Here is a 26,334-nt window from a genome sequence, read left to right on the forward strand (position 1 = left end):
GGATTTCAAGAAGGAAGATGTGGTTTAGTAGTAGCAATGTAGTTTGCTGTGGAAAGGTGAACTAAAACAAGAACAAAGAGTGATTTTGTGACACCTAGGGCCTCCTTCCTTGATGTGGATGGAGATCATTGCTCCTTCACCCTTCTTTGAATTTCCTGCCCTCTGACTACACAGCTCTCTGCAGTTTGTTTGTTTGTTTGTTTGTTTATTTCTCTGCAGTTCTAACAGCCTCCCCCGTGATTGGTAACAAGATGGGTTGCAGTGGGTTGCAGTTGCCTTTGCCATCTGCCCTTGGCATACATAGTAGATGCTCCAACAAAAGCTTGTATACTTGGAATTCCCCTGACTTTTTGAAACTCATAGCTATAATAGTTCATTCAGGACCTTTTTATATGCGGATTTATGGTGTCTTTCACTTCCATGCAATTTTAGCTGCTTACTTCATGATCACAGTCCGGATCCTATTATTCTGGACTTTTTGCAATGGAAATTTTAAAGTTAGGCATACTCCTCTTTCTAAAAAAAAATTTTTTTTTATGTTTTTTTATTTTTTAAGTAATCTCTACACCCAGTGTGGGGCTTGAACTCACAACCCTGATCACGAACATCCTCTACCAACTGAGCCAGCCAGATTCCTCTGGGCATACTTCTCTTTGATCATAACTTCCATTCTGTCTAGCTCTCACTATCGCCTCTGTGTGTTCTTGGACTAGTTGAGACCTCTGATCTCTTACCCCTTTCTGTCATCTGCTTCTGTCTTTACCTCCCTACCCTGTTTATTTATTAAAAAAAAAAAAAAGATTTGGGGATCCCTGGGTGGCTTCAGTGGTTTAGCACCTGCCTTTGGCCCAGGGCGTGATCCTGGAGTCCTGGGATTGAGTCCCATGTCAGGCTCCCTGCGTGGAGACTGCTTCTCCCTCTGCCTATGTCTCTGCCTCTCTCTTTCTCTCTCTCTCTCTGTGTGTCTCTCTCATGAATAAATAGTAAAATCTTTATTAAAAATAAAAAATAAAAATTCATTTATTTTAGAAAGAGCATGCGCATGTGCATGCATGAATGGGAGGAGGGAGAGAATCTTCAAGCAGACTCCCTACTGAATGCGAAGCCCCACTTGGGGCTCGATCTCATGACCTATGGAATCATGATCTGAGTCGAAAACCAAGAGTCTGATGCTCAACCGACTGAGCCCCAAGGCACCTCTCTCTACCCAGTTTCACTCAGTTCAGCTTCTTTGGTCAACATGCCAGCTCCCTTATTCCTTCATCCTTCATTGCACCTAACTGGCAAAATCTCAGCTCTGGCTTAGTTGCTAAGTGCTGTTCAAGAAAATCACACAGTTGAAGTGTTCTTTTCGTGCGAATACTCAGCAGTGCTATCACACTTAAGGAACTGGCTTGACTGATGAGAATGTTGTTATTTTCTTTGTATTTGTTCTTTATTGTGCAAAATTAGATCTTCAGTAGGCATATATTTCTTAGTTACATAGGTGACTAAGTAGTATAATATTTAAAAATAAAGTCATTAAACTGACTTTATTTATTTTAGCCAACTGAAATGCCAGTGAAAACAGCTCCTTTAAACTGGCAGTCAGGATTCTGTAATGTGGGCTTAACATGTCTTTTCTGATTATTCCTACATTATTTGTTCATAAGAGTTCTTTGTTCTAGCCAGACTCCTTATTTAGCATATCCCAAAACCAAATAGGTTTTTTGACCTTTCAGCCTCAGTTGCTCATGCTCTAGCTTCTAGAAAATCTTACCCACTCCATCTAATAAGTTTTACCCTTAGACTAGCTGAAATCATGCTGCTAGAGGGTTTTTTTTTTTCTGGCTAAAGGAATATCTTGTTATCCTTTTCCATCTGCTACTTTAGTATGGATGGCCTTAATGATCCTGTTAATGAACTTTGCATATGTGTCTTTTTAAAAAAAAATCTAAGTTATAGTCTTAGAAATATAAGAATTATTTTTTATGTGACTGTTTATATTCCTTGGTGCCACAGATTGAAGGGATGCTTGTAAATGTTGGTATATGTAAATGGGGTTTGAAAATGTTTTTATTATGGTATAATTTTTTTTTATGGATGTAATTCTATTTTGACATACCCAAGTAAGTGGTTATAGATATCTTGTTGAGACTCAAAAAGTTTTTAATTCATGTTTCAAATGATACATTGGTAATTTTATTTTTTATTTTTTTTTACCTTTGTTGTTTTTCAAGAAGGGTAAAGGTATGTTGATCTGATTAATAATTGTGGTTGGAAATCAGTAATAATAGCTAATGGTACTTAAACTGCTGTTGTTTTAAATATTAAATTCTCACCACATAGGACAGACCATCACTAGGCAAACCACATTGATCTGTGTTTGAATGCATTACTTTCTAAAGTAGCATTCCCCGTATGAACTATGAACTATGCCCTCTTGTGGTTTTGTGTAAAAAGTGCTTTAAAGGGAAAAAGCACTGGCTAGAGAAATTTAAGGTATATTAATATTTGAAAACAGAACCCAGCTTAGGTAGCAAGTGTAAAAGCTTTGATAGAATGCTAATTTGATTTTCTAAAATTAGTGAGAAATCTTAGGAACTTTGAATTTGTTATGTTAATGTAGATTACAATATGTTTGTTATGATACCTTATGTTAATGTATAATACTTTTGACTAATTTGACAGTCGTTTAGCATAAAAATTAGAGGTAAACATTCAGTATTTGAAAAGGCAAGGATTTTGTTATATATGAATGAGGTCACCAAAAACATATAGGAGTAGACACTTGCCTTTAAGACTCTTATCCTAATGTGAGATATAAGATCAGCGTATATGAGGTAGCCATGAGACCACAGGCAACTCAAGCATTAATTTAGCCATGAAAGGGTAATAATGTCTGGTCAAGGGGTACTTGAAATCTTTGGAAGGCAGGGCTACTAATTTGTTTTGCAAGACTTCTTGTAGGAGGGATAGTGCCCACCCACTATCCTCCCCATTTATTTTAAGGTATGTTGTACATATAGTGAAACCCATCGTTTTTAATACATAATTCTGGCAGATGTATGTAATGTAATCACTACCACAATCTAGATATAGGACTGTTCCATTAACCCCCCAAAATTCCCTTTTACCCCCAGCTGTAGCCCCTGACAACCACTGATCTTCTTGCTCCTATATTCATATCTTTACAGAACATACAAAGATATTGTTTATATGTTACTATTCTGTTCCATTATGTGGATGTAACAGTTGTGCATTTATTTCCCAACTGAGGGACATTTGGGATGTTACCAGTATATGATGAGTATGAGTAAAACTTTTGTAAACATTGATAGACAGGTTTCTGTTTTATTTAGACTTTTTTTTTTTTTGACTTGGGTAAATACCTGGGAGTGGGGTTGTTTTGTCATATAATAAGTATATGTATGACTTCATAAGATGCATATATTTAACTTTATAAAAAAACTGCTTCTAGGAGGCAAGTTTTTATCTTTTTAATTTTTTTAAAGATTTTATTTATTTATTCATGAGACACAGAGAGAGAGAGAGAGAGAGGCAGAGACACAGGCAGAGGGAGAAGCAGCCTCCATGCAGGGAGCCCAATGTGGGATTCAATCCCGGGGCCCCAGGATCAGGTCCTGGGCTGAAGGCGGCGCTAAACCACTGAGCCACCTGGGCTGCCCAGGAAGCAAGTTTTTAAATCAAGATATTCCTAGTCGGGCTTGGACAGCACTCAGATTAGAGGATGGCTAGGATGCAGTGGTGCTTGTATCAGTTAGGATCTGTTTCAGGAAATGAAACAATGAGTTTACTACCTTAGTTTAGCACAAAGGGGTCTATTTTCCCAAGTAGAAAAAAGTCCAAGGCTACTGTTGCTGCTTAGCAATACCATTAGGCACATTTTCTTGCTTGTTGTTCCTTAGTAAGTGGCTTTTGTCTTAAATGTCCACAAGGAGATTCCTGCATATGCAAATATTAAGCCCTCATTCTAGGCAGGAGATGAGAAAAAGGCAAAAGGCACACAAAGCTGAGTTTGCCTCTTTTCATTGGGACAACAATAGCTTTTAGATCCAACCAGGAGACGTCCCTGTAGCTCTCATTGGCTACGAGCGGGTTGCTTGGTCACCTTTGGTGACAACAGAGCTGATGGAACTTCCCAAACAAAATTGTTAAGGAACGGGGAGAATAGACAGTGTGCCTCATTGCTTGGTGGCAAAGTTTAAAGCTCATTGTTTTTTAAAACTCTTAAGTGGTATTTGGAAGCAGGTCTATCTTGAATAAAGGATAAACTTTTTTTTTTAAAGATTTAATTTATTTATTCATGAGAGAGACACACACACACAGAGGCAGAGACATAGACAGAGGGAGAAGCAGGCTGCCTGTGGAGAGCCTGATGTGGGACTTGATCTCAGGACCCCAGGATCATGACCTGAGCCGAATGCAGTCGCTCAGCCACTGAGCCACCCAGGTGCCCCAATAAAGGATAAAACTTGAGCAAGGATTTAATATGCTTATTAGTGATGATTTTTATGTAAGATAGGTGAAGACATGGGGGATAGGGTGGAGTGTAGTTCTAGTTTCTAGAACGTAGACTGAAGGTATACTGTGATAGTGGATAGAAATGTCTCGGAAGAGGAATGGGCAAAAACCTTTGAAGCGAATAAATGAAGTTACAGATCTATGAAATTTAGAGATGTTTAAAGAGAATGAGGAAATTGGGTGAGGGTGACAATTTGGGATGGAGTTTACTTGTACCTGTGATGTTGCCTTGTTAATGTTGTGCTCTGAAATCATCACTTGGCACTTGCTGATTCACCTGAGGTTATTCCAGATCTTGTTTCTGAAGTTCTTTTGCTTTAACATGCCCATACGTTATTTCTATAAATGTACTTTATCAATAAAAAGCATGGAGACATTTCTCTTTTGGCACATTGGATAGATTTCTCAACAATATATTAACATTCTCTCCACTAGCAGATTTTAAAAAACCCATTATAAAACTATATTTGCTGTCTAAATATCTATCATTCACAGTTTAAAAAAATGTTATTTGAAGCCTAAAAAGAATAAATTTCATGTTAATGTAGCAGAATAGCCCTCATGTCTTGAATTTTATCTGAGTGCCACCTTCTGAGGGAAGCATTATATTCTTTAACGTGCAGGAAAGATAAGGTCTGTATGTAACTGCTGTGTTAGAAAACCTTGTTAAAGACTTTCATATAGTAGGGGTTTTAGAGATGGAAGAAAATGCTAAAGATTTACTTGGTGTTTTGTCCTCTGTCTTTAAAGAAAACACATCTCTGCTTTTTTATTCCTTTAGCTAGCCAAACCCAGAGATGCCCGTTGTGTTTAATTAAAAGCTTTAAGGCTCTCTACTAACCACTTTCAGCCCACCCCTCACCCCACCTCACCCTGCCAGGAGTGATTCTTTCTTAATTCCGGACCCGTGAGGTACAAATGCTGTATGATTTGGCATTACAGATAACAGTGGTAGAAGTTTGCTAGAAACGCTGAAACATATTTTACAGTAGATATGAGTCCACTAGGTGGAGTAGTTTTGTGATACATTTTTCAATATTTATTGTGGTGCCGAGCAAATCCTTTAAAATTGTATCCCCAGTTTCTTTCAGAATTCCAACAGAGGGGGTAGGCTTCTAAAAAATACTATGTCTTTTTGAAATGTAGAAAGACTTTGAAATAAAAATACAGTGGTATAGCTGGTGTTGAAGCAGTTGTGGGTCAATGCCAGTAGGGGGATTGTGGTTTTATGGAGAATCATCTTAGGGGAAAAGTCAATAAACGGGTGGTGATTTGAGAGGGAAAGAGTCAGAGTATAATGTAACCAAAATGGTATGTGCTAAGATCACAGTTGGCAGAGTTTTGCCCGTTTATCGATGGTAGTGCTTAAGGATTGTCACTGAAGGCTTAAGGCTTAGGCAAGGGGAGGGCAAGGAGTTGGGAAGACATGAAAGAAGGAGGAGAAGGAGAAAAGACATATGGTTTCAGGGCCAGTTCCTTGGGGAATACTGGGGAGAGATGGAAGTATAGGGAAAAAGTGATTTTGCAGGTAAAAGCAGAGAAACCAGCTGTGAAAATAGCACTTGTCACGGGTTTTATAAGTTCATAATACCCATTCTCTAACAGGAGACACTGAACTATATTGTCTGTATGTAATTGTGTAATGTAAGACAGTTTGTGATTTTTTTCCTTAACAGTCTTTGGACTTATTTCAGGTGTACTTTAGGAACCCTAACTACGTTTTGGTTTTTTTTTTTTTGTTGTTTATCAAAGCTCCAGACTTTTCTTTGTGTTATATTTTGCCATTATGTTGCTGGAAAGGGCTTTCTGGTTGGGTGGTGGTTTTTGCTTTTTTGTTTTGTTTTGTTTTGTTTTTTTAATGTGTAACAAGGTCTTGTGTTTCTAGTTTCTTTCTCTTTTAGATAATTTGCTTTCCACTGCCTTTGTTTTTCCTAGTTTTTAGTCTCTAGGTTCTATGTAAATAAGAATGGTATACATTTGGAAGAGGGTTTTATAATTTAAGCACTGAAAAATGACATCTTTTTGCTTTGCAAGGGATATCGAAAGATCCCTTACCTTTTAGGAAGTGTTACTTTAATTGGCCAGAAAGAGAAAGTGAGCTGTTCTAAAAGATTTCCACCAAAGGAATTTGCAAAACATCCTTGATGTCTTGTTTAAGGAATTCTTTCTTAGATCTCACGTTAAATCCACTTGCTAGAACACTTAGATTTCTTACCATTGGTAAGCACTTAGGTAGCATCTGCTCACTTGTACATTGTACATTGTACACTGTAGTAGCAAATCTTTATTGTTCAGCATGTGGCTCAACATGTTTAGGGTCTGCAATACTCAGAAGAAAAATGTTGGAGACCCTAGTAAGAATAAGTGCATTTCGGAGAGGTGAAGGGTGTTGAATAGCTGTGAGTTACACGCCTAGACAGTGTGGGGCCTGTGAAAGTCATCACTTTTTCTCACCATTTCTGCTTCTGCATATTTCTGTCTTCAGATTGAAACCAGCTGGCTACCATCCTTTCTGTAAGAGCATTTATTGTCACTTCTCTTCCTCTTTTAAAGGCTGCAGATAGTTCCAGTTCCTTTCATCTTTCCTCAGAGGTTTTAGTTTTCATGCTGTTAATCATCTTTGAGTCTCTTCTGAATCCCTTCCAAGTTTTATTTTTCCTTAACATTCCTTTTCAGTTTAGAAGCACAAAACTGAACACAGTGCCCTGAGAGTTTCTGACCACTTTTGAGTCTTGGGAGAGGAAGATTTCACACTTGTACATGTGCCAGACTCCATTTCACATAACCTTAGATTATGTTTGCTTTCCAAAAGTCCAGTCATATGGTGCTGACTGGCCGTCAGATTTTTATCTCCTATGACCTTGATCTTTTCCTCTTATGTTTATTTATAGCTTGTATATTCATCATCTTTTATTTATGGAGTTTACTTTTCTTGGCTGGATAGATCTTGGCTGGATTGCTTTGCACTGTCCTCATTGAAATTCATTGCCTTTTTTCCCTAATTATTTCACCACTTACTCAATGTCATTTCTATGCTTATCTTCCAGTGTGGTCAATCCAAAGGCTTCATATTGTCTGTGCCATTCAAGTCAGCGATGCAAATTTTTTTTTTTTTTTTTTAATTTTTATTTATTTATGATAGTCTCACAGAGAGAGAGAGAGAGAGAGAGAAGCAGAGACACAGGCCGAGGGAGAAGCAGGCTCCATGCACCGGGAGCCCGACGTGGGATTCGATCCCGGGTCTCCAGGATCGCGCCCTGGGCCAAAGGCAGGCGCCAAACCGCTGCGCCACCCAGGGATCCCCGATGCAAATGTTAAGAAAGAAAAAGAAGGGGGTGGAAACAGTGTCCTAGTAACAATGGGAGAATACAGTTTGTTGATCTTTCTTAAACTTACTCTGATGACCAGCCAAGCTGAGTGGTAGAGGGCTGTCTGTGTTTCCCCTCCCTTTGTGCTTTCTTATACTCCTAGGATCTGTTCCCGCCACCACCACCGTTTGGTGCTCGCATCACCACACAGCTGTGCCAAGGAATAAAGAAAGCTTTGTCAGGGCAATTCACCTTGCACACTGCTGTCAGATTTAATCTTAATCACTGCCTTGTACGTAGCTCTCCCTGTTCATAACTTTCAGTGGCTCCCCATTGCCACTGAATTAAATATAAATTTTCTAATCTCCTATTCAAGGACGTTTAATGGCCTTAGGCTCCCTTTCTGTCTGATTGCTTATAACTGTTTTATATAAAATGAACCACTTGCCATTCCCTGGATATTTTGCGCACTTTCTGAGGCCTTGGTTTGTTTGTATTGTTTGCTCTGCTTAGAACACAGAAGATTTGGGATGCCTGAGTGGCTCAGTGGTTGAGCATTTGCCTTTGGCTCAGGTTGTGATCCCGGGGTCCTAGAATTGAGTCCTGCATCAGGTTCCCCTCAGGGAGCTGCCTTCTCCCTCTGCCTGTGTCTCTGCCCCTCTCTGTGTCTCTCATAAATAAATAAAATCTTAAAAAAAAAAAAAGAACATGGAAGTTTTCCATTTAATTTCTATTTATTAAAACCATGTAAGACCGACTTCCTTCCTTCCTTCCTTCCTTCCTTCCTTCCTTCCTTCCTTCCTTCCTTCCTTCCTTCCTTCTCCCTTCTTTTCTGAATTTCTGGTTTTCTCCAGCTAGAGAAAATCTTTTCCTCCCACGTTCTAGTGTTTATACTCTTTGGGGTGCTTATATTATATTTTGATCTTTGTTATAGTTATTTGTGTGCTTTTTTTTTTTTTAAGATTTTATTTATTCATGAGAGAGAGAGAGAAAGAGAGAGAGAAGCAGAGACACAGGCAGAGGGAGAAGCAGGCTCCATGCAGGGAGCCCGACACGGGACTCGATCCTGGGTCTCCAGGATCATGCCCTGGGCCAAAGGTGGCACTAAACTGCTAGGCTACCGGGGCTGCCCTTGTGTGCTTTTCTTATCCTTCTATCAGACTACTTTTTTTGTGAACTTTTTCTTCCTCATTTTGGTAAGTTTGGGTGTACCTAGTATGTATTTGAATAAGTAGTTGCATAGACTTACTTTTTTAATAGTATTTATGGGTACATGACATATAAATGAACTATCAGTTTGAGCACAAAAATGTGTAAAATAAAAATTTTACAATCTATTTGTTTCAAATTCTAGTGTAAGTGCCTCACCTCATAGACTGGTAGCAAAGCTTGTGGACTGAAATCTGGTTTATATTTTGAGTAGCATTGTCACAGTATACTTTTTTCCTTTAAAAAAATTCTAGAAAGAATTAAAGGTTTAAAATGATTTATTATATTAGTCATTAATTAAATAAAATTTGCTAAATGCAGTAATTGATTGCTTAATTAAATTTGTACTCTTAAAACCCTTTTATAATCGACTTACTGTTTTCTAGAAACTACCCAACTCTGGCCAATATTGAAAGAAAGAAAAAGTTAAAACTTGAAAAGGAAAAGAGAGGAGCAGTTTTGACAACAACACAGTATGGGTAAGTTCCTTAAAATTGCTTGCATTCTCCATGTTTATTTTGTTTTATTATTTTTTAAAGATTTTATTTATTTATTCATGAGAGACAGAGAGAGAGAGACAGACAGATACAGGCAGAGGGAGAAGCAGGCTCCATGCAGGGAGTCCGATGTGGGACTCGATCCCGGGTCTCCAGGATCACACCCTGGGCTGAAGGCAGCGCTAAACCGCTGAGCCACCTGGGCTGCCCTCCCTGCTTATTTTAAATGAGTATTCTTACAAATAAATAATAAACAAGAGAATGTAACAAAATCCTAAAATTTTACACTCCTAATTCTAAAATCTTTGAATTTTTTTTTTTTTTTTTTTTAATTTATGATAGTCACAGAGAGAGAGAGAGAGAGAGAGAGAGAGAGAGAAGCAGGCTCCATGCAACCGGGAGCCTGACGTGGGATTCGATCCTGGATCTCCAGGATCACGCCGTGGGCCAAAGGCAGATGCTAAACCGCTGCGCCACCCAGGGATCCCTAAAATCTTTGCTTTTATGTTTTTTACTTCAAATTTCTTTAAATTGTATTTTTAAATGTGGTTTTCAAAAAGATCTATTGCTAATAAATCTTTTGTCTTTGTTTCCTAGCTAAATTGTTCTTCTTCCCAGGGACAACCCATTTTATCCTTCCAGAGATACTTCATTTGCATACAGCACATCAGATAATAGTCTTTTTTCCCCCTTTTTTGACATTATTTTACATTTTATTTTTTTTAGCCAAATGATATACTTGGAGATATTAATGCTTAACTAGTGTCCTCATTCTTCAAGGATGTGTAGAACCCTAAGGATTCCCACAGGCTTTTATTTTTATTTTTATTTTTATTTATTTACTTATTTATTTATAAGATTTTATTTATTTATTCTATGACAGACACAGAGAGAGAGAGAGAGAGAGAGAGAGAGGCAGAGACACAGGCAGAGGGAGAAGGAGAAGCAGGCTCCATGCAGGGAGCCTGACGCGGGACTTGATCCTGGATCTCCAGGATCACACCCCGGGCTGCAGGCGGCGCTAAACCGCTGCGCCACCAGGGCTGCCCAGGGTTTTTTTTTTTTTTAAATTAATTTCCTATTGGCAGATACAGAAGTTCTTACCAATATTTTACTAATAAAAATTTGTCATTATTACCCTCTACATACATTTTACACAGATACAAGTATTTCTGAGGATGGATTCCTAGAAGTGGATTTGCTGAGTCAAAAGATGTACGTGTAGTTTTTTTTTAATTTAAATTCAATTTGCTATTTTTTTTTAAAGATATATTTATTTATTAGAGAGCGAAAGGGAGAGAGAGCATGGGGAGGAGGGGAGAGAGATCCCAAGAAGACTCCCCGCTGAGTGTGGAACCTAATGGGGGCTCGATCCCACAACTCTGAGACCATGACCTGAGCTGAAATCAAGAGTCAGAAGCTTAACTGACTGAGCTACTGAGGTGCCCCCAACGTATGTGTATTTGTAATATTAATGGCTAATTGCCAAATAACTATCATAGTTAACTCTCCTGCTAGCAATGAGTGAGACACCCTATTTTTCCCAATCCCTCACCTTCATAGAATTTTTTTCCACTTTCTTACTGAAGTTTTATTTATTTATTTTTGAAGATTTGTTTATTTATTCATGAGAGACACACAGAGAGATTGAGAGGCACAGACACAGGCAGAGGGAGAAGCAGGCTTCTCAGGGAGCCCGACGTGGGACTCGATCCCGGGTCTCCAAGATCACACCCTGGGCTGAAGGTGGCACTAAACTGCTGAGCCACCCGGGCTGCCCTGAAGTTTATTTTTAATATAAATAAAATATACAAATCTCAAATGTACAACTTGAATTTATATACATACCCACACCTACACACCTATGTAACTTCCAAACAGATTAATAATACACAAAACAGCTTTACCTCATAAATCTTTCTTTGGCTCTCTCTAGTTTATTGCTTCCCCACAAAAATGACCTCTTTTCTGATTTCTGTCATCATAGATTTATTTTGCATGCTCTGGAACCTTATATAAGTAGAATCATATAATGTATATTCTTTGGTTTGTGATTTCTGTAATTTGGAATTATTTTGTCGTATTCATCCATACTGTGTGTAGCTCTAAACTGTTCATTCTTATTATCGTGAAGAACTCATTTTTGAGAATATCCATTCTACTGTTGGACATTTGGGTTGTTTCCAGTTTGGGTTATAAGGAATAAAACTGCGATGAACATTCTTTTACATGTCTTTTGGAGACATAAGTACCCATTTTTACTGGTCATATATATATGTGTATATGTATCTATATATACACACAGACCCATATATATGTATATGCTGGATCATTGGGCATCTATATATTTAGGTTTAATAGATAAAGCCAAACAGTTTTCCATAACAGTTGTACCAATTTACACTCCTACTGATTGTGCATCTAATTGCTCTCTTTGGTTAATGCTTGGTTGCACCTTTTCCTCATGTCCTACCATTTCTCTCTTGACTAGTGATGTTGGGCACCTTTTTATATGCTTATTAGCATTTTGTTATTTTCTCATGAAGTGCCAGTTCAAGTTTTTTGACCAGTTCTTAATTGGATTGCTTTTCTTGATTTCTAGGAGTTATTAACTTAGGACACAAATCCTTTCTTGAGTATAGCATATATATTGCAAATATACCCTCATAATTTGCGACTTGCCTTTTTACTCTCTTAATGAGTGTCCTCTCCCCCTCCCCCCATATAGTAGTAAGTATTAATTACTCAGACATCTGGGGTCAGCTGGGGTTCAGTTAGACATATCTGCTGATCTTGACAAGGGTCAGTCACAGCTGGGGATTGGTTAGCTGATGACTAATCTAGCCTGGCTGAAGGCTGGGATACCTACATAGTTAACCATTTCTGTACACTTCACTCGTTAGTGTTGATCCATCTTTTCATCTGATAGCATTTTCCTTTTGCCTAAAAGACTCTTTGACGTTTTGTAGTAAGAATCTGTTGGAGGTGAATTCCTTCAGCATTGTGTGTTGAAAAAGATCTTTCTTTGCTGTCCTTTTTGAAAGATATTTTTCTTCGATACACAATTCTAGTTTAACAGATTTTTTTGGTTAGTTTTAGTTTTGCTTTTTTAATTAACTTTAAAGATTTTGCTCCATTGTCTTTTCATTTGCATTGTTTCCAAAGAAATCTGCTGTTATCATTATTTGGTTCCTTTACATAAAATGCTTTTTTTGCTGGCTACTTTAATATTTCTTCTTTATCACTGGCTTAAACAATTTGATAATGATGTGCCTTTGCATCATTTTCTTCATGTTTCTTGTGCCTAGGATTTGTTGAAATTCTTGGTGTAAATGAGTTTATGATTTCTATCAATTTTGGAAAAATTTTGATCATAACTTCTTCAAATATTTTTTTCTATCTCTGCCCTTCAGAGACTCCATTTATCTATTTATTTATTTATTTATTTATTTATTTATTTATTTATAATATAAATTTATTTTTTATTGGTGTTCAATTTGCCAACATATAGAATAACATCGAGTGCTCATCCCATCAAGTGCCCGTCACCCAGTCACTCCCACTGCCCCCCCCCCACCTCCCCTTCCACCACCACCCCCAGTTCGTTTCCCAGAGTTAGGAGTCTCTCATGTTCTGAGACTCCATTTAGATGCATATTAGGCTGCTTAAATTTGTCCCTTAGCGTGGTAATGCTCTTCTTACTTTTTAAAATTCTTTTTTCCCTTTGTCTCATTTTGGATAGTTTCTATAGCTATGCCTTTATGTTCATTTATCTTATGCAGTATCTAATCTTTCTTTAACCTCTTGGTGTATATTTTGCCTTTTTTCATCATAGACATTGCGGTTTTCATCTTAAGTTTGCTTTGGATCTTTTAAAAATATCTTTCATGTCTCTACTTAATTTTTGAACATTTTGGAATATAGTTATAACTTTTAATTTCTTTTTCTGTTCGTTCTAATATTTGTGTCAGTTCTAGATTAGTTTTGATTGATCTTTGTCTTTATTATGGGTCATATTTTTCTGCCTTATTTTTCAGGCCTGGTAATTTTTTATTGGATACTAGACATTAGGAACTTGTTGCATATTTTCATATTTCTAAAAAAAATGTTTTTAAAGATTTTATTTGTTCACGAGAGACATATCAAGAGAGGCAGAGACATAGGCAGAGAGGGAGAAGCAAGCTCCCAGTGGGGGGAGCCTGATGCGGGACTTGATCCCAGGTCCCTGAGATCACACCTGAGCCAAAGGCAGATGCTAAACCACTGAGCCATGCAGGGGTCCCTACTAAAAATATTTTTGGACTTTTTTCTAGGAACACAGCTAAAGTACTTAGAACAGCTTGATCCTTTAGGTATCTTGGTTTCTCTAGGGTCTTAAATAAATAAAATAAATAAAATCTTTCAAAAAAAAAGAAAAGGAAGAATTAACTGTCCTTTGTTAAGAGTCAGCATGACTGTATATGTAAAAAAAAAAAAAAATCCAAACATCTGTAATTAGAGTTAATAAAGTGAATTTAGCAAGGGTGCTAAATATATATAAAGTCACTATTTAAAAAAAAAAATCCATTGCATTTCTACATGCTAACAACAATTAGAAAATGAAAATTTAGAAGATACTATTGACAATACTATCAAAATATCAAATACCTAGGAATGCATCTAATAAAAGACTTGTAATATTTCTATACTAAAAGATGTAAAATGTTGCTCAGAAAAATAAAGACCTAGTAAATGGAGGGATATGCATAATGTTCATGGACTAGAAGACTCTATATGATTATTTTTCCAAATTGATCCTAGTCAAAACCCCAGCTAGTTTAGTTTAATTTTGTTTTGTTTTGTAGGTAGTGGAAGGGGTTAGTATTAATAAGTTTAAGATTTATATGAAAATCCAAAGGATCTAGACAGCTAAGAAAGAGATGGCAGTAGTGTGGTATTGTCCAAGGATAGGTAAATAGAACAGAATAGAGTCCAAAAAAGATCCTCTGGAAAGCAGTCACCTGACTTGGGACTGGTGGCAATATGGTACAAGGGAAAGGATAGTTTTCCACCTTTTCCTTTTAGACTTTCATATGTGTGTATTTAAAAGTATATTTCTTAAAAAAAAAAAAGTATATTTCTTAGAGAATATATAATCTGGTTTTATTTTTTATTATCTAAGTCCATGATCTTTATCTTTTCATGAAATTTAAAGTAATTAATATAGTTGGGTTTCAGTCTCCCATTATCCTTTTTTTAACATGTCCTATTTTTTTCTTTTATTTCCTTCCTTGCCTTCTTTTGTTTGTTGTTACTGTTTTGAGGAAGCTCCATGACCAGCCCCAGCATGGATCTTGAACTCATGACCCTGAGACCAAGACCTAAGTGGCGATCAAGAGTTCAATGCTTAACCAGCTGAGCCACTCAGATGCCCCCTTGCCTTCTTTTGGATTAACTGAATGAATAATGTTTTGATATTCTACTTCCCTGTTAGCTTTTTAGTTATAATTATTCCTTAATCTCTCCACATTCATGTAAATCTGTACTTTGTATAAGTATTTTTAAGTGTTGATTAAATAAACTTTTCCTTTTAAATGATTGTCAAGCAACAGTGTAAAGGAACTCCTCCCTCAAAAGTAGGGGTAGTGCAAATACCAGATATACCACTTTCAACGAAGTCTTATTGATCTGATCAGTTAAAGGTCATTCTAGGGGCACCTGGCTGGCTTAGTCAGTATAGCATGAGACTTTTGATCTTGGGGTTGTGAGTTCTAGCCCCATGTTGGGTGTAGAGATTACTTAAAAAAAAATCTTTTAAAAATGTCATTCTAACTCATTGCTTATTAGTGAATACCTTAAAGATGATCATTTAAAAGCCATCTGTGGTCAGGTGCCATTGGAGCAGGAAACAGGGAAGGCATCTGTGAATGGCGTCTAACGAAAGCATTATCCTCATGGGGCTGGTGGGCCAGAGGCAGAAACTACTTGTTTTACCTGTGATGACATTGTTGAGGCCTACCTTCCATGGTTGGAACATTGGAAATTGGTCTATGGCTTTCTGCAAAATTTGGAGTATATATATGATTTTTTGGAACAAGACTGTAAGGGTTATGGCCACCCTAAAAAGGATTAAGAACCTTTGGATTATAGAAATACTAACTGAATATGTTGGTTTAGCAAATTTTTAGAGAATGTTATAGTAATAATTACCATTTATTAAGGACTCATTGCGGCACTTTATATTAAATCTATGTCTCTAAGATTCCCTTTCTACAAATGAGAGTAAACAAACATTAATATTGGATATTAATATTGTCAAAGAGGCACAGCTAGTAAGTGGCAAAATTGGGATTTAAACCCAGAGTCCTAATTTCTGTATTTCTAACTGCAGCTTCCATTATTAATGAAGAAAAAAATTCTGATAAATGACAAATGAGAAAAAAAACATGTATTTTTATGAAAACTCAGCCCTACCGAAGGATACCTTGTATTATTGTCTACTGAGAATGTATAATGAACCTTTTTTTTTTGAAATTTTTTCTACACCTAGTTTACCCTAGAATATGCTCATATAAGCATTTGTTCTTCTAAGAGGAGTAATTATAGTTGTTGAGAGGGCACTTGATTTGAAGTAGCTGTGAAATTGTGCTCAGTTTATAATCTTTAAGTTTATCCTGTAAAGAGAATAGTTACCTGTCTAATTTATTTCAAAGAGTTGTTATGAAGATCAAACAAGGCAGAGTATTTGTAAATGCGTTAGAAACTAAGACTCTTAGAGAATGAATAGATGAAAGTTAACTAAAAAACACTTTTATGTACAATCAGAATGAAAGAATTCTGCCCATTAAATTCACCTGCTGTTCATCATACAACGTGGACCATTTTCAGAGGGGTTAAAATACGGGAGGAAATGTGCATCTCAGAATTGATAAAAGTAAAATATATTGTGGTGTATTATTCTTTTAAAGATCTACCATAAAGTTCTCTGTCTTTGGAAGCCATCGAGTTTATTTATTTTGATTTCTTTAATGTACTAGGCTACAAATGATTGATACGGCAGCTAAATTTCTTTTGTGGTCAGTATTTTTTAGGTTTTTCTTGAGAGGTCATTGCCTTTCATATTAAGAGTTGCATTTTTCTCACTCCAGCAAGATGAAGGGGATGTCCAGACATTCACAGATGGCAAAGATCAGAAGTCCCGGCAGGCATCACAAATGGAAAAATGACTGTGTTGGACAGAAAGCGGCCATTGGATCTGGCAATTGCTTGCGTGATTCGAAACCTGAAGATCCACCTGAAGCAAATTCAGACCCTCTGGGTGTTTTAGTAAACACTGATTCTGGTAAGCTAAACAGGAAAGCCGCGTGTTTACAAATGCATAGAACATGATCCTACAGTTGATTCTTCACAGCATTGTTTGTGGAGAGTTTAATGACAAATATGTAAAAAAAATAGAATGATGCTTTTGTTTTTATTTATAATAGAAGTGTCTTGTCAAAACCCTCATTTCAGGATATCTTTTCTGAATCTTGGGGAATGAGTGTGTGAAGCAGGCAGGATATGGAAAAAATTATATTTATTGGCTAATTTTCATAGTATGGTATAATCTTTTAAAAAATATTTTATTTATTACAGAGAGAGGGAGAGTACAGAGGTAGAATGAGAGAGAGAAGCAGACTCTTTGCTGAGCAGAGAGCCTGGCGTGGGGCTGGATCCCAGGTCTCTGGGATCATGACCTGAACTGAAGGCAGACACTTAACGAACTGAGCTACCCAGGTGCCCCCATTGTATGGTGTAACCTTGGAAATTGTTTTCAGATTGTTTTGTATGGGAGTGTGTGGGTTAGTTACTCTGTCAGTTAAGCATCCGACTCTTGATTTTGGCTCAGGTCATGATCAGGTCATGAGATGGAGCCCCATGTCAGGCTCTATGCTCAGTGAGGAGTTTGCTTGGGATGCTCTCTCTCTCTCTCCCTTTGTTTCCCTCCTGCCCACCACCCTCCACTCCCGTGCTCTGACTCTCTCTAAAATAAGTAAGTCTTTTAAAAAAGAAATTGTTTTCAATATATTGATGCTACAGATTCAAATTTGCTCAATTAGGTTAATTTTTCCCCACCTATGAAGTGAGTATTTCAACGGAAGCCAGTTATCATTTATGCTGCTGAGCATGAATAAGATCCCTCTGAGTAAATATTACTGTTTCATTATAATTGATACTGTTCTTCCTCAGCGTATAGAATATATTTATATTAGCTTTGAATTCCCTTACTCTGCCTTAATAAGTTGAAAAATTAAAGGACCAAAATGCTGCTAACCACATAGATATCATCCAGCCTCTGAGGCTCCGTTTTCCCTTCCGCAAAATGTAAATGTAGATGTAAATATTTCTACTACCTTTCCTTCCAATAACATTATGAGGCTTTATCTTACTGCATGTGTTTTCTCTTCTGCAAAGAAAGAATATAAGTGAGTGGACTGATGCTAGCAGGCCCTGTTTAGCTTGGAAGATAGTGGCTTCTATGATAAACATGGCAAATTATTAAACTTACAGATGGCAAGAAATGAGATAACTAATTCAATGACGGAATTAAGATGGAAAGGATCTTGGCTAAGAATAACAGCTTATAATTTAGTTAGAATAATAATAATTATTTTAACACCAACTAATACTTATTGAGTAAGGTACTAATGGTGTTCTACATGCTTTATACATGTGTTTCCAGTTTTCAGATCTTTTACAGTGCATATATACTGTTGCTACTTGTGTTTTATTTATTTTTTTTAAGATTTTATTTGTTCATTCATGAGAGGTACAGAGAGAGAGCGAGAGAGAGACATAGACAGAGGGAGAAGCAGGCTCCTTGAAGGGAGCCCAATGTGGGACTCAATCCCCGGACCTAGGATCATGCCCTGAGCCGAAGGCAGACGCTCAACAACTGAGCCACCCAGGTGTCCTGCTACTTGCATTTTAGAACTGAGGGACACAGGGTAAATAATTTACCTTAGCCCAGCTGTTTGAATTTAGGAGTCTGATTCCACTAGACTCTATGCTTCTAAATGTGAAGTTTGAATTTATCTAAAAAAATACTGTATGAGCCTAGGATAGTTGAGATGTGGGAGAGAGTTTAGAAAAGGCATCTTTTTATCCTTGCTGATGATAGCAAAGAAAAGGCAGATGATGTTTGGGGCCAAGATTACTCTTGGGCACTGATTTTTTTTTTCCTTCAAAAGATGTTAGTGCCCACACTTTTTCAGATTTACAGTGTATGACCTTGATGATTAAAACCATCTATATCCAAATATGAACTTTCATGTCATTAGAATACTTGAAACACAGATACAAAGAATACTGAGAATACTGTTATAATTAGTAAGTTACTAATTTGAAAATTATGTAATTCTTCATGCAGTTCTCTAAATGAACATTCAAGGGACTCTAATGTTGAAGTCATCATTCTGTTAGCTTTGGTAGATGGGTACTTCTGTTTTCTTCCTCTCTCTTTCTCTCTTGCTCTCTTTTTAAAAAAAAAAAAAAAATCTCTTGGGACAGCCCTGGTGGCTCAGCAGTTTAGCACCGCCTTCGGCCCAGGGAGTGATTCTGGAGACCCAGGATCGAGTCCCGCATCAGGCTCCCTGCATGGAGCCTGCTTCTCCCTCTGCCTCTGTCTCTGCCTCTCTCTCTCTGTGTCTCTCATGAATAAATAAATAAATAAAATCTTTAAAAAAAAAAATAAATCTCTGCACCCAACATGGGGCTCAAATTCCCAACCCTAGATCAAGAGTCACATGCTCTATTGATTGAACCAGCTAGGCCCCTCTTTGTTTTCTCATTTTTATTTTTTATTTTAAAAATATTTTATTTATTTATTTATTTGAGAAAGAGATAGGGAGAGCATAGAGGCAGAGTGAGAGGAGGAAGCAGGCTCCTTGCTGAGCAGGGAGCCTGAGGCAGGGCTAGATCCCAGGACCCTGAGATCATGACCTGAGCTGAAGGCATACACTTAACCAACTGAACCACCCAGGCACCCCTGTTTCTCATTTTTATTTTTATTTATTTTTAAAAAGATTTTATTTATTTATTCATGAGAGACACATGGAGAGAGGCAGAGACATAGATAGGGGGAGAAGCAGGCTCTCTGTGGGGAGCCTGATGCGGAACTCCATCCCAGGACTTCAGGATCATGCCCTGAGCTGAAGGCAGAAGCTCAACCACTGAGCCACCTGGGCGTCCCTGTTTCTCATTTTTAAAGCAGTATTTCAATATATGGTAATCTGGTGAAATACCAACAAAAAGATGATTATATATTTTGCTCTATTAAGCCTGTATCTAGGTCTTCAGGAGATACTTTAGATGTGAGAAACAGTAGTAAGTATCTTTCATCCTCGTGATAGAAAGTGTTTAGTCAGATTCCTAGGAGTAATGATATGAGAGACCTCAAGTAATTTTATTTTGGTGTCAATGTGGAGACCTTTACCTATATTGAGGGCCAAAGATAATTATGTAAGTCGTGAATGTAAAAATCTTACAAGTAAGTTATAGATTTATAATATTACTATTTTTTCTTTTTTTTAATAATATTATTCTTTAAGGAAATAAAAAAAGGATCAAGTTAGGGTAACTTAATTTTGTAGAAAAGATTTCATTTAAATTCATGTCATCTTTTACCTGGAATTTCTTCTGGATATTTACAATTCCCAAATCAATAGTTTGGTTGGTTCTTCAACTTTTCACTCCAGGTATAGCTACAAAAAACTATGTGTACCATTTTTCCACATGCTTAAATATTCCCAGCATGCCTACTCTCTGATCTCTTAGTTTTACACTTGTTTGGAGGCAACTTCCTTCTTAGGCCAGAGCGAGCCAACATTAAGATCAGTTGTGTTCATTATTCAAGGTTGTTGTCATGGGGCAGCATTGTAATGATCTGACCCTATTCATGCTCTAAGGTGGCAGTTAGTACTTTTCATCACTAATTTCACTTTTAAAATGAAAATGGCCCGATGCCTTACATTTCTTTCCTTTATAGATGGGGGGGGGGGGGGGGACGGGATGGACTCAGAACCTTATCTAGATATCAGCATTCACATTTAAATAAGACAGTAGTTTTCCAGGATATTTACAGACCAGATCATGCTTAGAAAATTAGTATTTTTTGTGGTAGTTGGTAGTAAGTGAACTCTCATTAATTAGGTGCTTTAAACTGGGGATTGTTATTGCTTCAAAGGGAAAGCCTGTCATTTGGAGTCTCCCAGTTTATCAGTTTTGAATATGACCTGTTTTCACTAGATGTTCTTAATGGCACCATATTTTTTTTAGTTCCTTGTATGTTCTGCTAACTAGTGTCCTCACAATGTTGTTGTTTTAAATCTTTTTTTGGTATCTCATTAGTTAGGACTATGTTTATTTTGTTGCTGTTGTTTAAATGTAAATGCAGCATGTTTTATGTCTTTCCTGACCCGTGGTTTTAATAAGCGTTGTCTGAGCTAGAAAGAGAAGAGCTGCTCACTAATGTACATTAAGCATCACTGACTGAAGTGCCTCAGCATCTACCTGAACACAAAAGATACAATTTGTTAGTCATTCATTATAGTATAAATATAGCTATTGTCATAGAACCCACTGGAGGATGTCAGTGTGTGCACTGACATTTAAGTGAGGTGGGCTTCTGGTATTTAAAAGATAGATGTTAAAATAAGAATAAGCCAGCATATTAGCTGTCGTGAATGTTCATTGTTAATGTTTGTTTTTGAGAGTTGGAAACCATAAAGCAAGGTTTCATTTTATTTTATTTTATTTATTTATTTATTTTTATAATAAATTTATTTTTTATTGGTGTTCAGTTTGCCCCCCTCGGTGCCCGTCACCCATTCACCCCCACCCCCCGCCCTCCTCCCCTTCCACCACCCCTAGTTTGTTTCCCAGAGTTAGGAGTCTTTATGTTCTGTCTCCGTTTCTGATATTTCCCACACATTTCTTCTCCCTTCCCTTATATACCCTTTCACTATTATTTATATTCCCCAAATGAATGAGAACATACAATGTTTGTCCTTCTCCGATTGACTTACTTCACTCAGCATAATACCCTCCAGTTCCATCCACGTTGAAGCAAATGGTGGGTATTTGTCGTTTCTAACGGCTGAGTAATATTCCATTGTATACATTAACCACATCTTCTTTATCCATTCATCTTTCGATGGACAACAAGGCTCTTTCCACAGTTTGGCTATTGTGGCCATTGCTGCTATAAACATCGGGGTGCAGAAAGCAAGGTTTCCATTTTTTTAGGGTGACTTTCAACAGATTGCTTTTTCTTTAGGGTATCTAGAAATCTTCTTGAGGCTAGAGCATGTAATTGTGTTTTACTTCATAAAGGCAACAAGATAGAGTAGGGGGATGAAGGGGGAGAGACAAGTAAATAAGTTGTAGAAAGAAGCTGAATGGGAAGCTTTTATAACTAGTGTTTGTACTTAGGCAGGCCTTAAAAAAAGATGTATTTTTTTTCTCTCTTTTCATTTCAGTAGGGATTTACTTGAGGTGCTACATTCTGCTTGTCCAGTATTATAATTCAGAGAAGTCTCTCTGACTTCAAAAAATCATAGTCCATTGATAAATTTTAGATTAATATATTTATATATTTGGTCAGAGGGCATATGATGTGTATGTATGAGATAGAGAGGTATTGCTAAGGTTTTAACAGTAAGAGAAATTATTTGAGCTGGTATTTTGTAATCATTTTAAAGTTTGATTTTATCATCTTCATTGCTCCCATCTTTATACTGGCATTTTTCATTTAAAGATTTTTTTTTTTTTAATTTATTTATGATAGTCACAGAGAGAGAGAGAGAGAGGCAGAGACACAGGCAGAGGGAGAAGCAGGCTCCATGCACCGGGAGCCCGACGTGGGATTCGATCCCGGGTCTCCAGGATCGCGCCCTGGGCCAAAGGCAGGCGCCAAACCGCTGCGCCACCCAGGGATCCCGCATTTTTCATTTAGAGAGGGGTTTTGACTGTTTTTGTTAAAAAGTGAGTGAATTTCCTGGAGTCTTATTTTGTCAGCCAGTACAGTGCCTTCAGCATAAATCTTTCCAGCTGTTGAAAATGCCTATATTCGAACTGCTAGTAGATCCAAGGGACTTTGGGAACAGCCTTTTTTTTTTTTTTTTTTTTCCAGATGAAAAGTCACTAAAAAGGATGTTTTGATAGGGCCAAAACGACTGATAACCTCTTTTCAAAGTGTTATTACAGGTCATGGATTCCTGAAACATAACCGAGGGAGAGCAGCCTAGGAGAGCAATTGTTCACTTGTGTGAAGTCCTAACTCTTACCCATGGGGAGGCACTCAAGTATAGTGAACTTTGTGACAGTCCTGATAATGAATACACCACATATCCAGATTGTGGTTTTACCATTCTCCAATTGAAGAAATTAGGGCCTTTTGGAGAAATGATCGATTGTAGAGCTGGGACAGAGAAAATACAAAGTGAACCTAGAGCATCTTAATAGTGCCAGAAGGTAGGAAAGTGCTCAAGAAAGCATCAGAATTGTGAACATGTCAGAAGTATATAGGGACCAACTGGAAAATGCTCCCAATGGCCAAAGTTGGAATAATTCAAACCACAAAATAAATAACAATAGATTATAACCCAAAGAATAAAATAAATATCCATGAATCCATACTGATATAAATAAAAAATAAGGAAGAAGGGACGGATCTTACGAAGAATTCTAATAAATAATTGTAGAAGAAGTGAAGGAAATAAAAAGTCACCATTAAAAACACCACAGTAATAATTATTTCAGCCAAGATCCACTGATGAGTGGTAAAATTAGTGGCAAATCTTTAAGGTAAAACAGAGTATTTATATAGTTTCAAAATATCTCCCCCTAAATATTAGTTACCGTGGTGGTTTTAACATATGTCTAAATTTCTTTGCTATTCCTTACTCTAAGAGGCGGGAGCTTAATTAATTTCCTTCCCCTTGAGTATGGGCTAAACTTAATCATTTTAAAAAACAGAATAATACAAAAAATTGTAACTTTATATAGCAAAGCAGGCAGACCACCAAGAGATCAAGGTTAACATTACTAGTAATAAGCCATGTTGATGTCATGGACTCCTGATATGATGTGATGAGAAGTGCACTACCTAAAATCCATAGCCTCCATGTAATCATCAAAAAAACATAAGACAGACCCTAGCTAAGGGCCATTCTACAACTGACCAGTAGTCTTCAAAAGTGTCAAGTTCATTAAAGACAAAGAAATACTGACAGATTGTCACAGATTTGGGGAAGACACAGATAAGGAGTCACGATAACTAAATGTATAATGTGATATGATGGATTGGATCCTGAAACAAGCAAAGAGTATTACTGGAAAAACTAGTGAAATTACAATATAGTCTGTAGCTTTGGTAGTATTATACCAATGTTAATTTATTTGGTAGCTACGATAATGTGTCACGGTTATGTAAGGGGGAAGCTGGATGGTAGGGTACATGGAAGTTCTCTGTACTATCTTTGCAACATTTGTGTAAATCTAAAATTGTTTCAAATATAAAGTTATTAAAAAAAGACAGGGAAAGAGGTGATATGTAGGCCAATTAAAGCCTTGCTCTCCACTTCTTGAATTGCGAGGAAATATTTTCCTTCAGAGTTTATTTTCCAGTATTTTTCTGTTATGTTCTGATTATAAAAACAAAAACTGAAGAGCATTTAAAAAAACCCCTATGTTCTTAATCTACAGAGACAGCCACTGCTCACATTTTGTTGTATATCTTTTTAATATTTTTCTTATCATGTGTATATTATTTTTAAAAATAAAAATGGAATCATGTTATTAAAGAAAAGAAAGAAAAAAAAAAAAACGAGCTTTGAATCCAGACAGAACTAGGTTTGTGTTGGGCTCCACCTTTTCCTAGCCCTATCGTTCAGTACCAGTTAGCCTTTTTGAACTCGTCTTTACTCATTCATGCAACAGTTTGTTCTTCAAATATTTGTTCAGCACTTAGGTACTGTTCTAGGCTCTAAGGATACAGTACTGAACAAAGCCAAACCCTTTCTCTCCTATAGCTTGTACTTGTTCACATCTAAGTACTTCAGGTAGTTGTTTATCGTTTTGCTGTAACAGGGAACGGAGAAATGGCACCATAGCTGGAAGAAGACATTTATTAGCATTTTTATTGACCATAGAGACATTTTGGTATGATGGCTTCATTTTTTTTTTAAAGATTTTATTTATTTATTTGTGAGAGACCGAGAGAGAGGGGCAGAGACACAGGGAGAGGGAGAAGCAGGCTCCATGCAGGGAGCCTGATGTGGGACTCGATCCTGGGTCTCCAGGATCACGCCCTGGGCTGAAGGCGGTGCTAAACCTCTGAGCCACCCAGGCATCCCCCGGATGGCTTCATTTTAATAAGAGGACTTTATGTATCTGTAGGAGATATTCTAGCCCATTAGTTAAGAATTGGAACTTGGAATCAGCCCCGATTTAACTTTGATCCAATTGTTGCATAATTTTGTTACCTGAAGGAAAAGTTACTCAGATTCTCTGAATTTCAGTTTCATCATCTGTAATTAATAGTGAAAATGATACCTCCTAAGGATTAAATAAACTCATTCTTTTAAGAGTGTTATAGTCAACTGTATTGTGCTTTTCAGTACCTCTCTTTGAGTCTTAGAAAGAAATAATAGTTTGGCTTATCATCATTTAAACAATGAGATGAAAAAAAAATAAACAATGAGATGAACAGTCTCCATATTAATATTTTGTAGATTCTGTTTAGTCCACTAGTAATTTATATATAAACTGCATATTTTTCTTTCTCTTTATTAATTCATAAGAAAAGATGAGAAGTTACCTTAAAATTGACGAGCAGTTTTTGGAGGGTATGGTGCTGGGTAGGGTGGATGGGTGGAGAAGAGGGGATTTAACTTCATCCACCAGTATGTGCAGTTCCATATTCACATAGAAGTATAGCCCCAATTTCTACTAGCATGTTTTGTTTTCCCCTAGACTGACTTGGTGAATGTTCAATGCTGTCTTGAAATGTTTCATATTACTTGGGGGTTGAGCCGGTACATTACATAGACAGGTTACTTCCTGTCTTCATTCTTCAGTCAGGCTTTATTTTTTATTGATTGTTTAGACTAAATGTAATACATTTTTAGAGCTGCCAAAAACAAATGTAATAGGTGGTGTCCTGAGGCTACAACTAGGCTCCATGGGCTCTGATCAAACGCTTTACCTTTGGCAGGCTCTTTGGTACTTGCTAAGTTCTCTGGCTTGGCTTGTTTACTTAAGTTCTTAGAAGTTCTAAATAATAAAAACTTTGGGTGAATTCATTTCAGCATAAGTCTTTGACTAAGCTTTTATATATAGAATGGTTAAATTTTATTTGTGCCCTCAAAACTTAGTCTTAAAAACAAGAAAAGTAGATATTTTTTTATTATTTATTCCTAATCCAGTGAAGTTAAATAAATTTCTGGCCTTGGCCTTCCTATTACCTAATAAAATTAATTAATAGCATAATAGCCTAATAAGGTAAAATAAATTAATTAGCAAAGACTGTATAATTAACTTAGAGAAGGCTCAAATTCCGTAATGTGTGAAGCATGGTAAGTAACTAAGCTGTATATAGCTTCCATTGGCCTTCTGTGTTCTCTTTGGGGCAAGTAGCTTCTCTGACCATGAAGATGTAAATAAACCAAGGAAAAAATTTCAAGTTTCCTGAATTTTGTTTTTGGGAAAGATTAAGGAAATGATCAGAAATTACTTTCTTTTCACTAACATATAAGGAGTAGGGGACCTGTCAGCTT

At 36.9% G+C, this 26,334-nt stretch overlaps 1 protein-coding gene across 2 annotated transcripts in view; it reads left to right on the forward strand.

Moving 5' to 3' along the window:
- The window catches only part of NUFIP1 (nuclear FMR1 interacting protein 1), a 74,492-nt gene that overhangs the window by 10,941 nt on the left and 37,217 nt on the right, over positions 1-26,334 (forward strand). For both annotated transcript variants that reach the window (XM_049099194.1, XM_025478235.3), the window contains exons 6-7: positions 9,428-9,520; positions 16,666-16,859. In XM_049099194.1, coding sequence (XP_048955151.1) covers positions 9,428-9,520; positions 16,666-16,859 — 287 coding nt within the window. The remainder of the gene's footprint in view (positions 1-9,427; positions 9,521-16,665; positions 16,860-26,334) is intronic.

Source organism: Canis lupus, chromosome 22 (assembly GCF_003254725.2).
Source record: "Canis lupus dingo isolate Sandy chromosome 22, ASM325472v2, whole genome shotgun sequence".
In the NCBI taxonomy this organism is placed as follows: domain Eukaryota; kingdom Metazoa; phylum Chordata; class Mammalia; order Carnivora; family Canidae; genus Canis; species Canis lupus.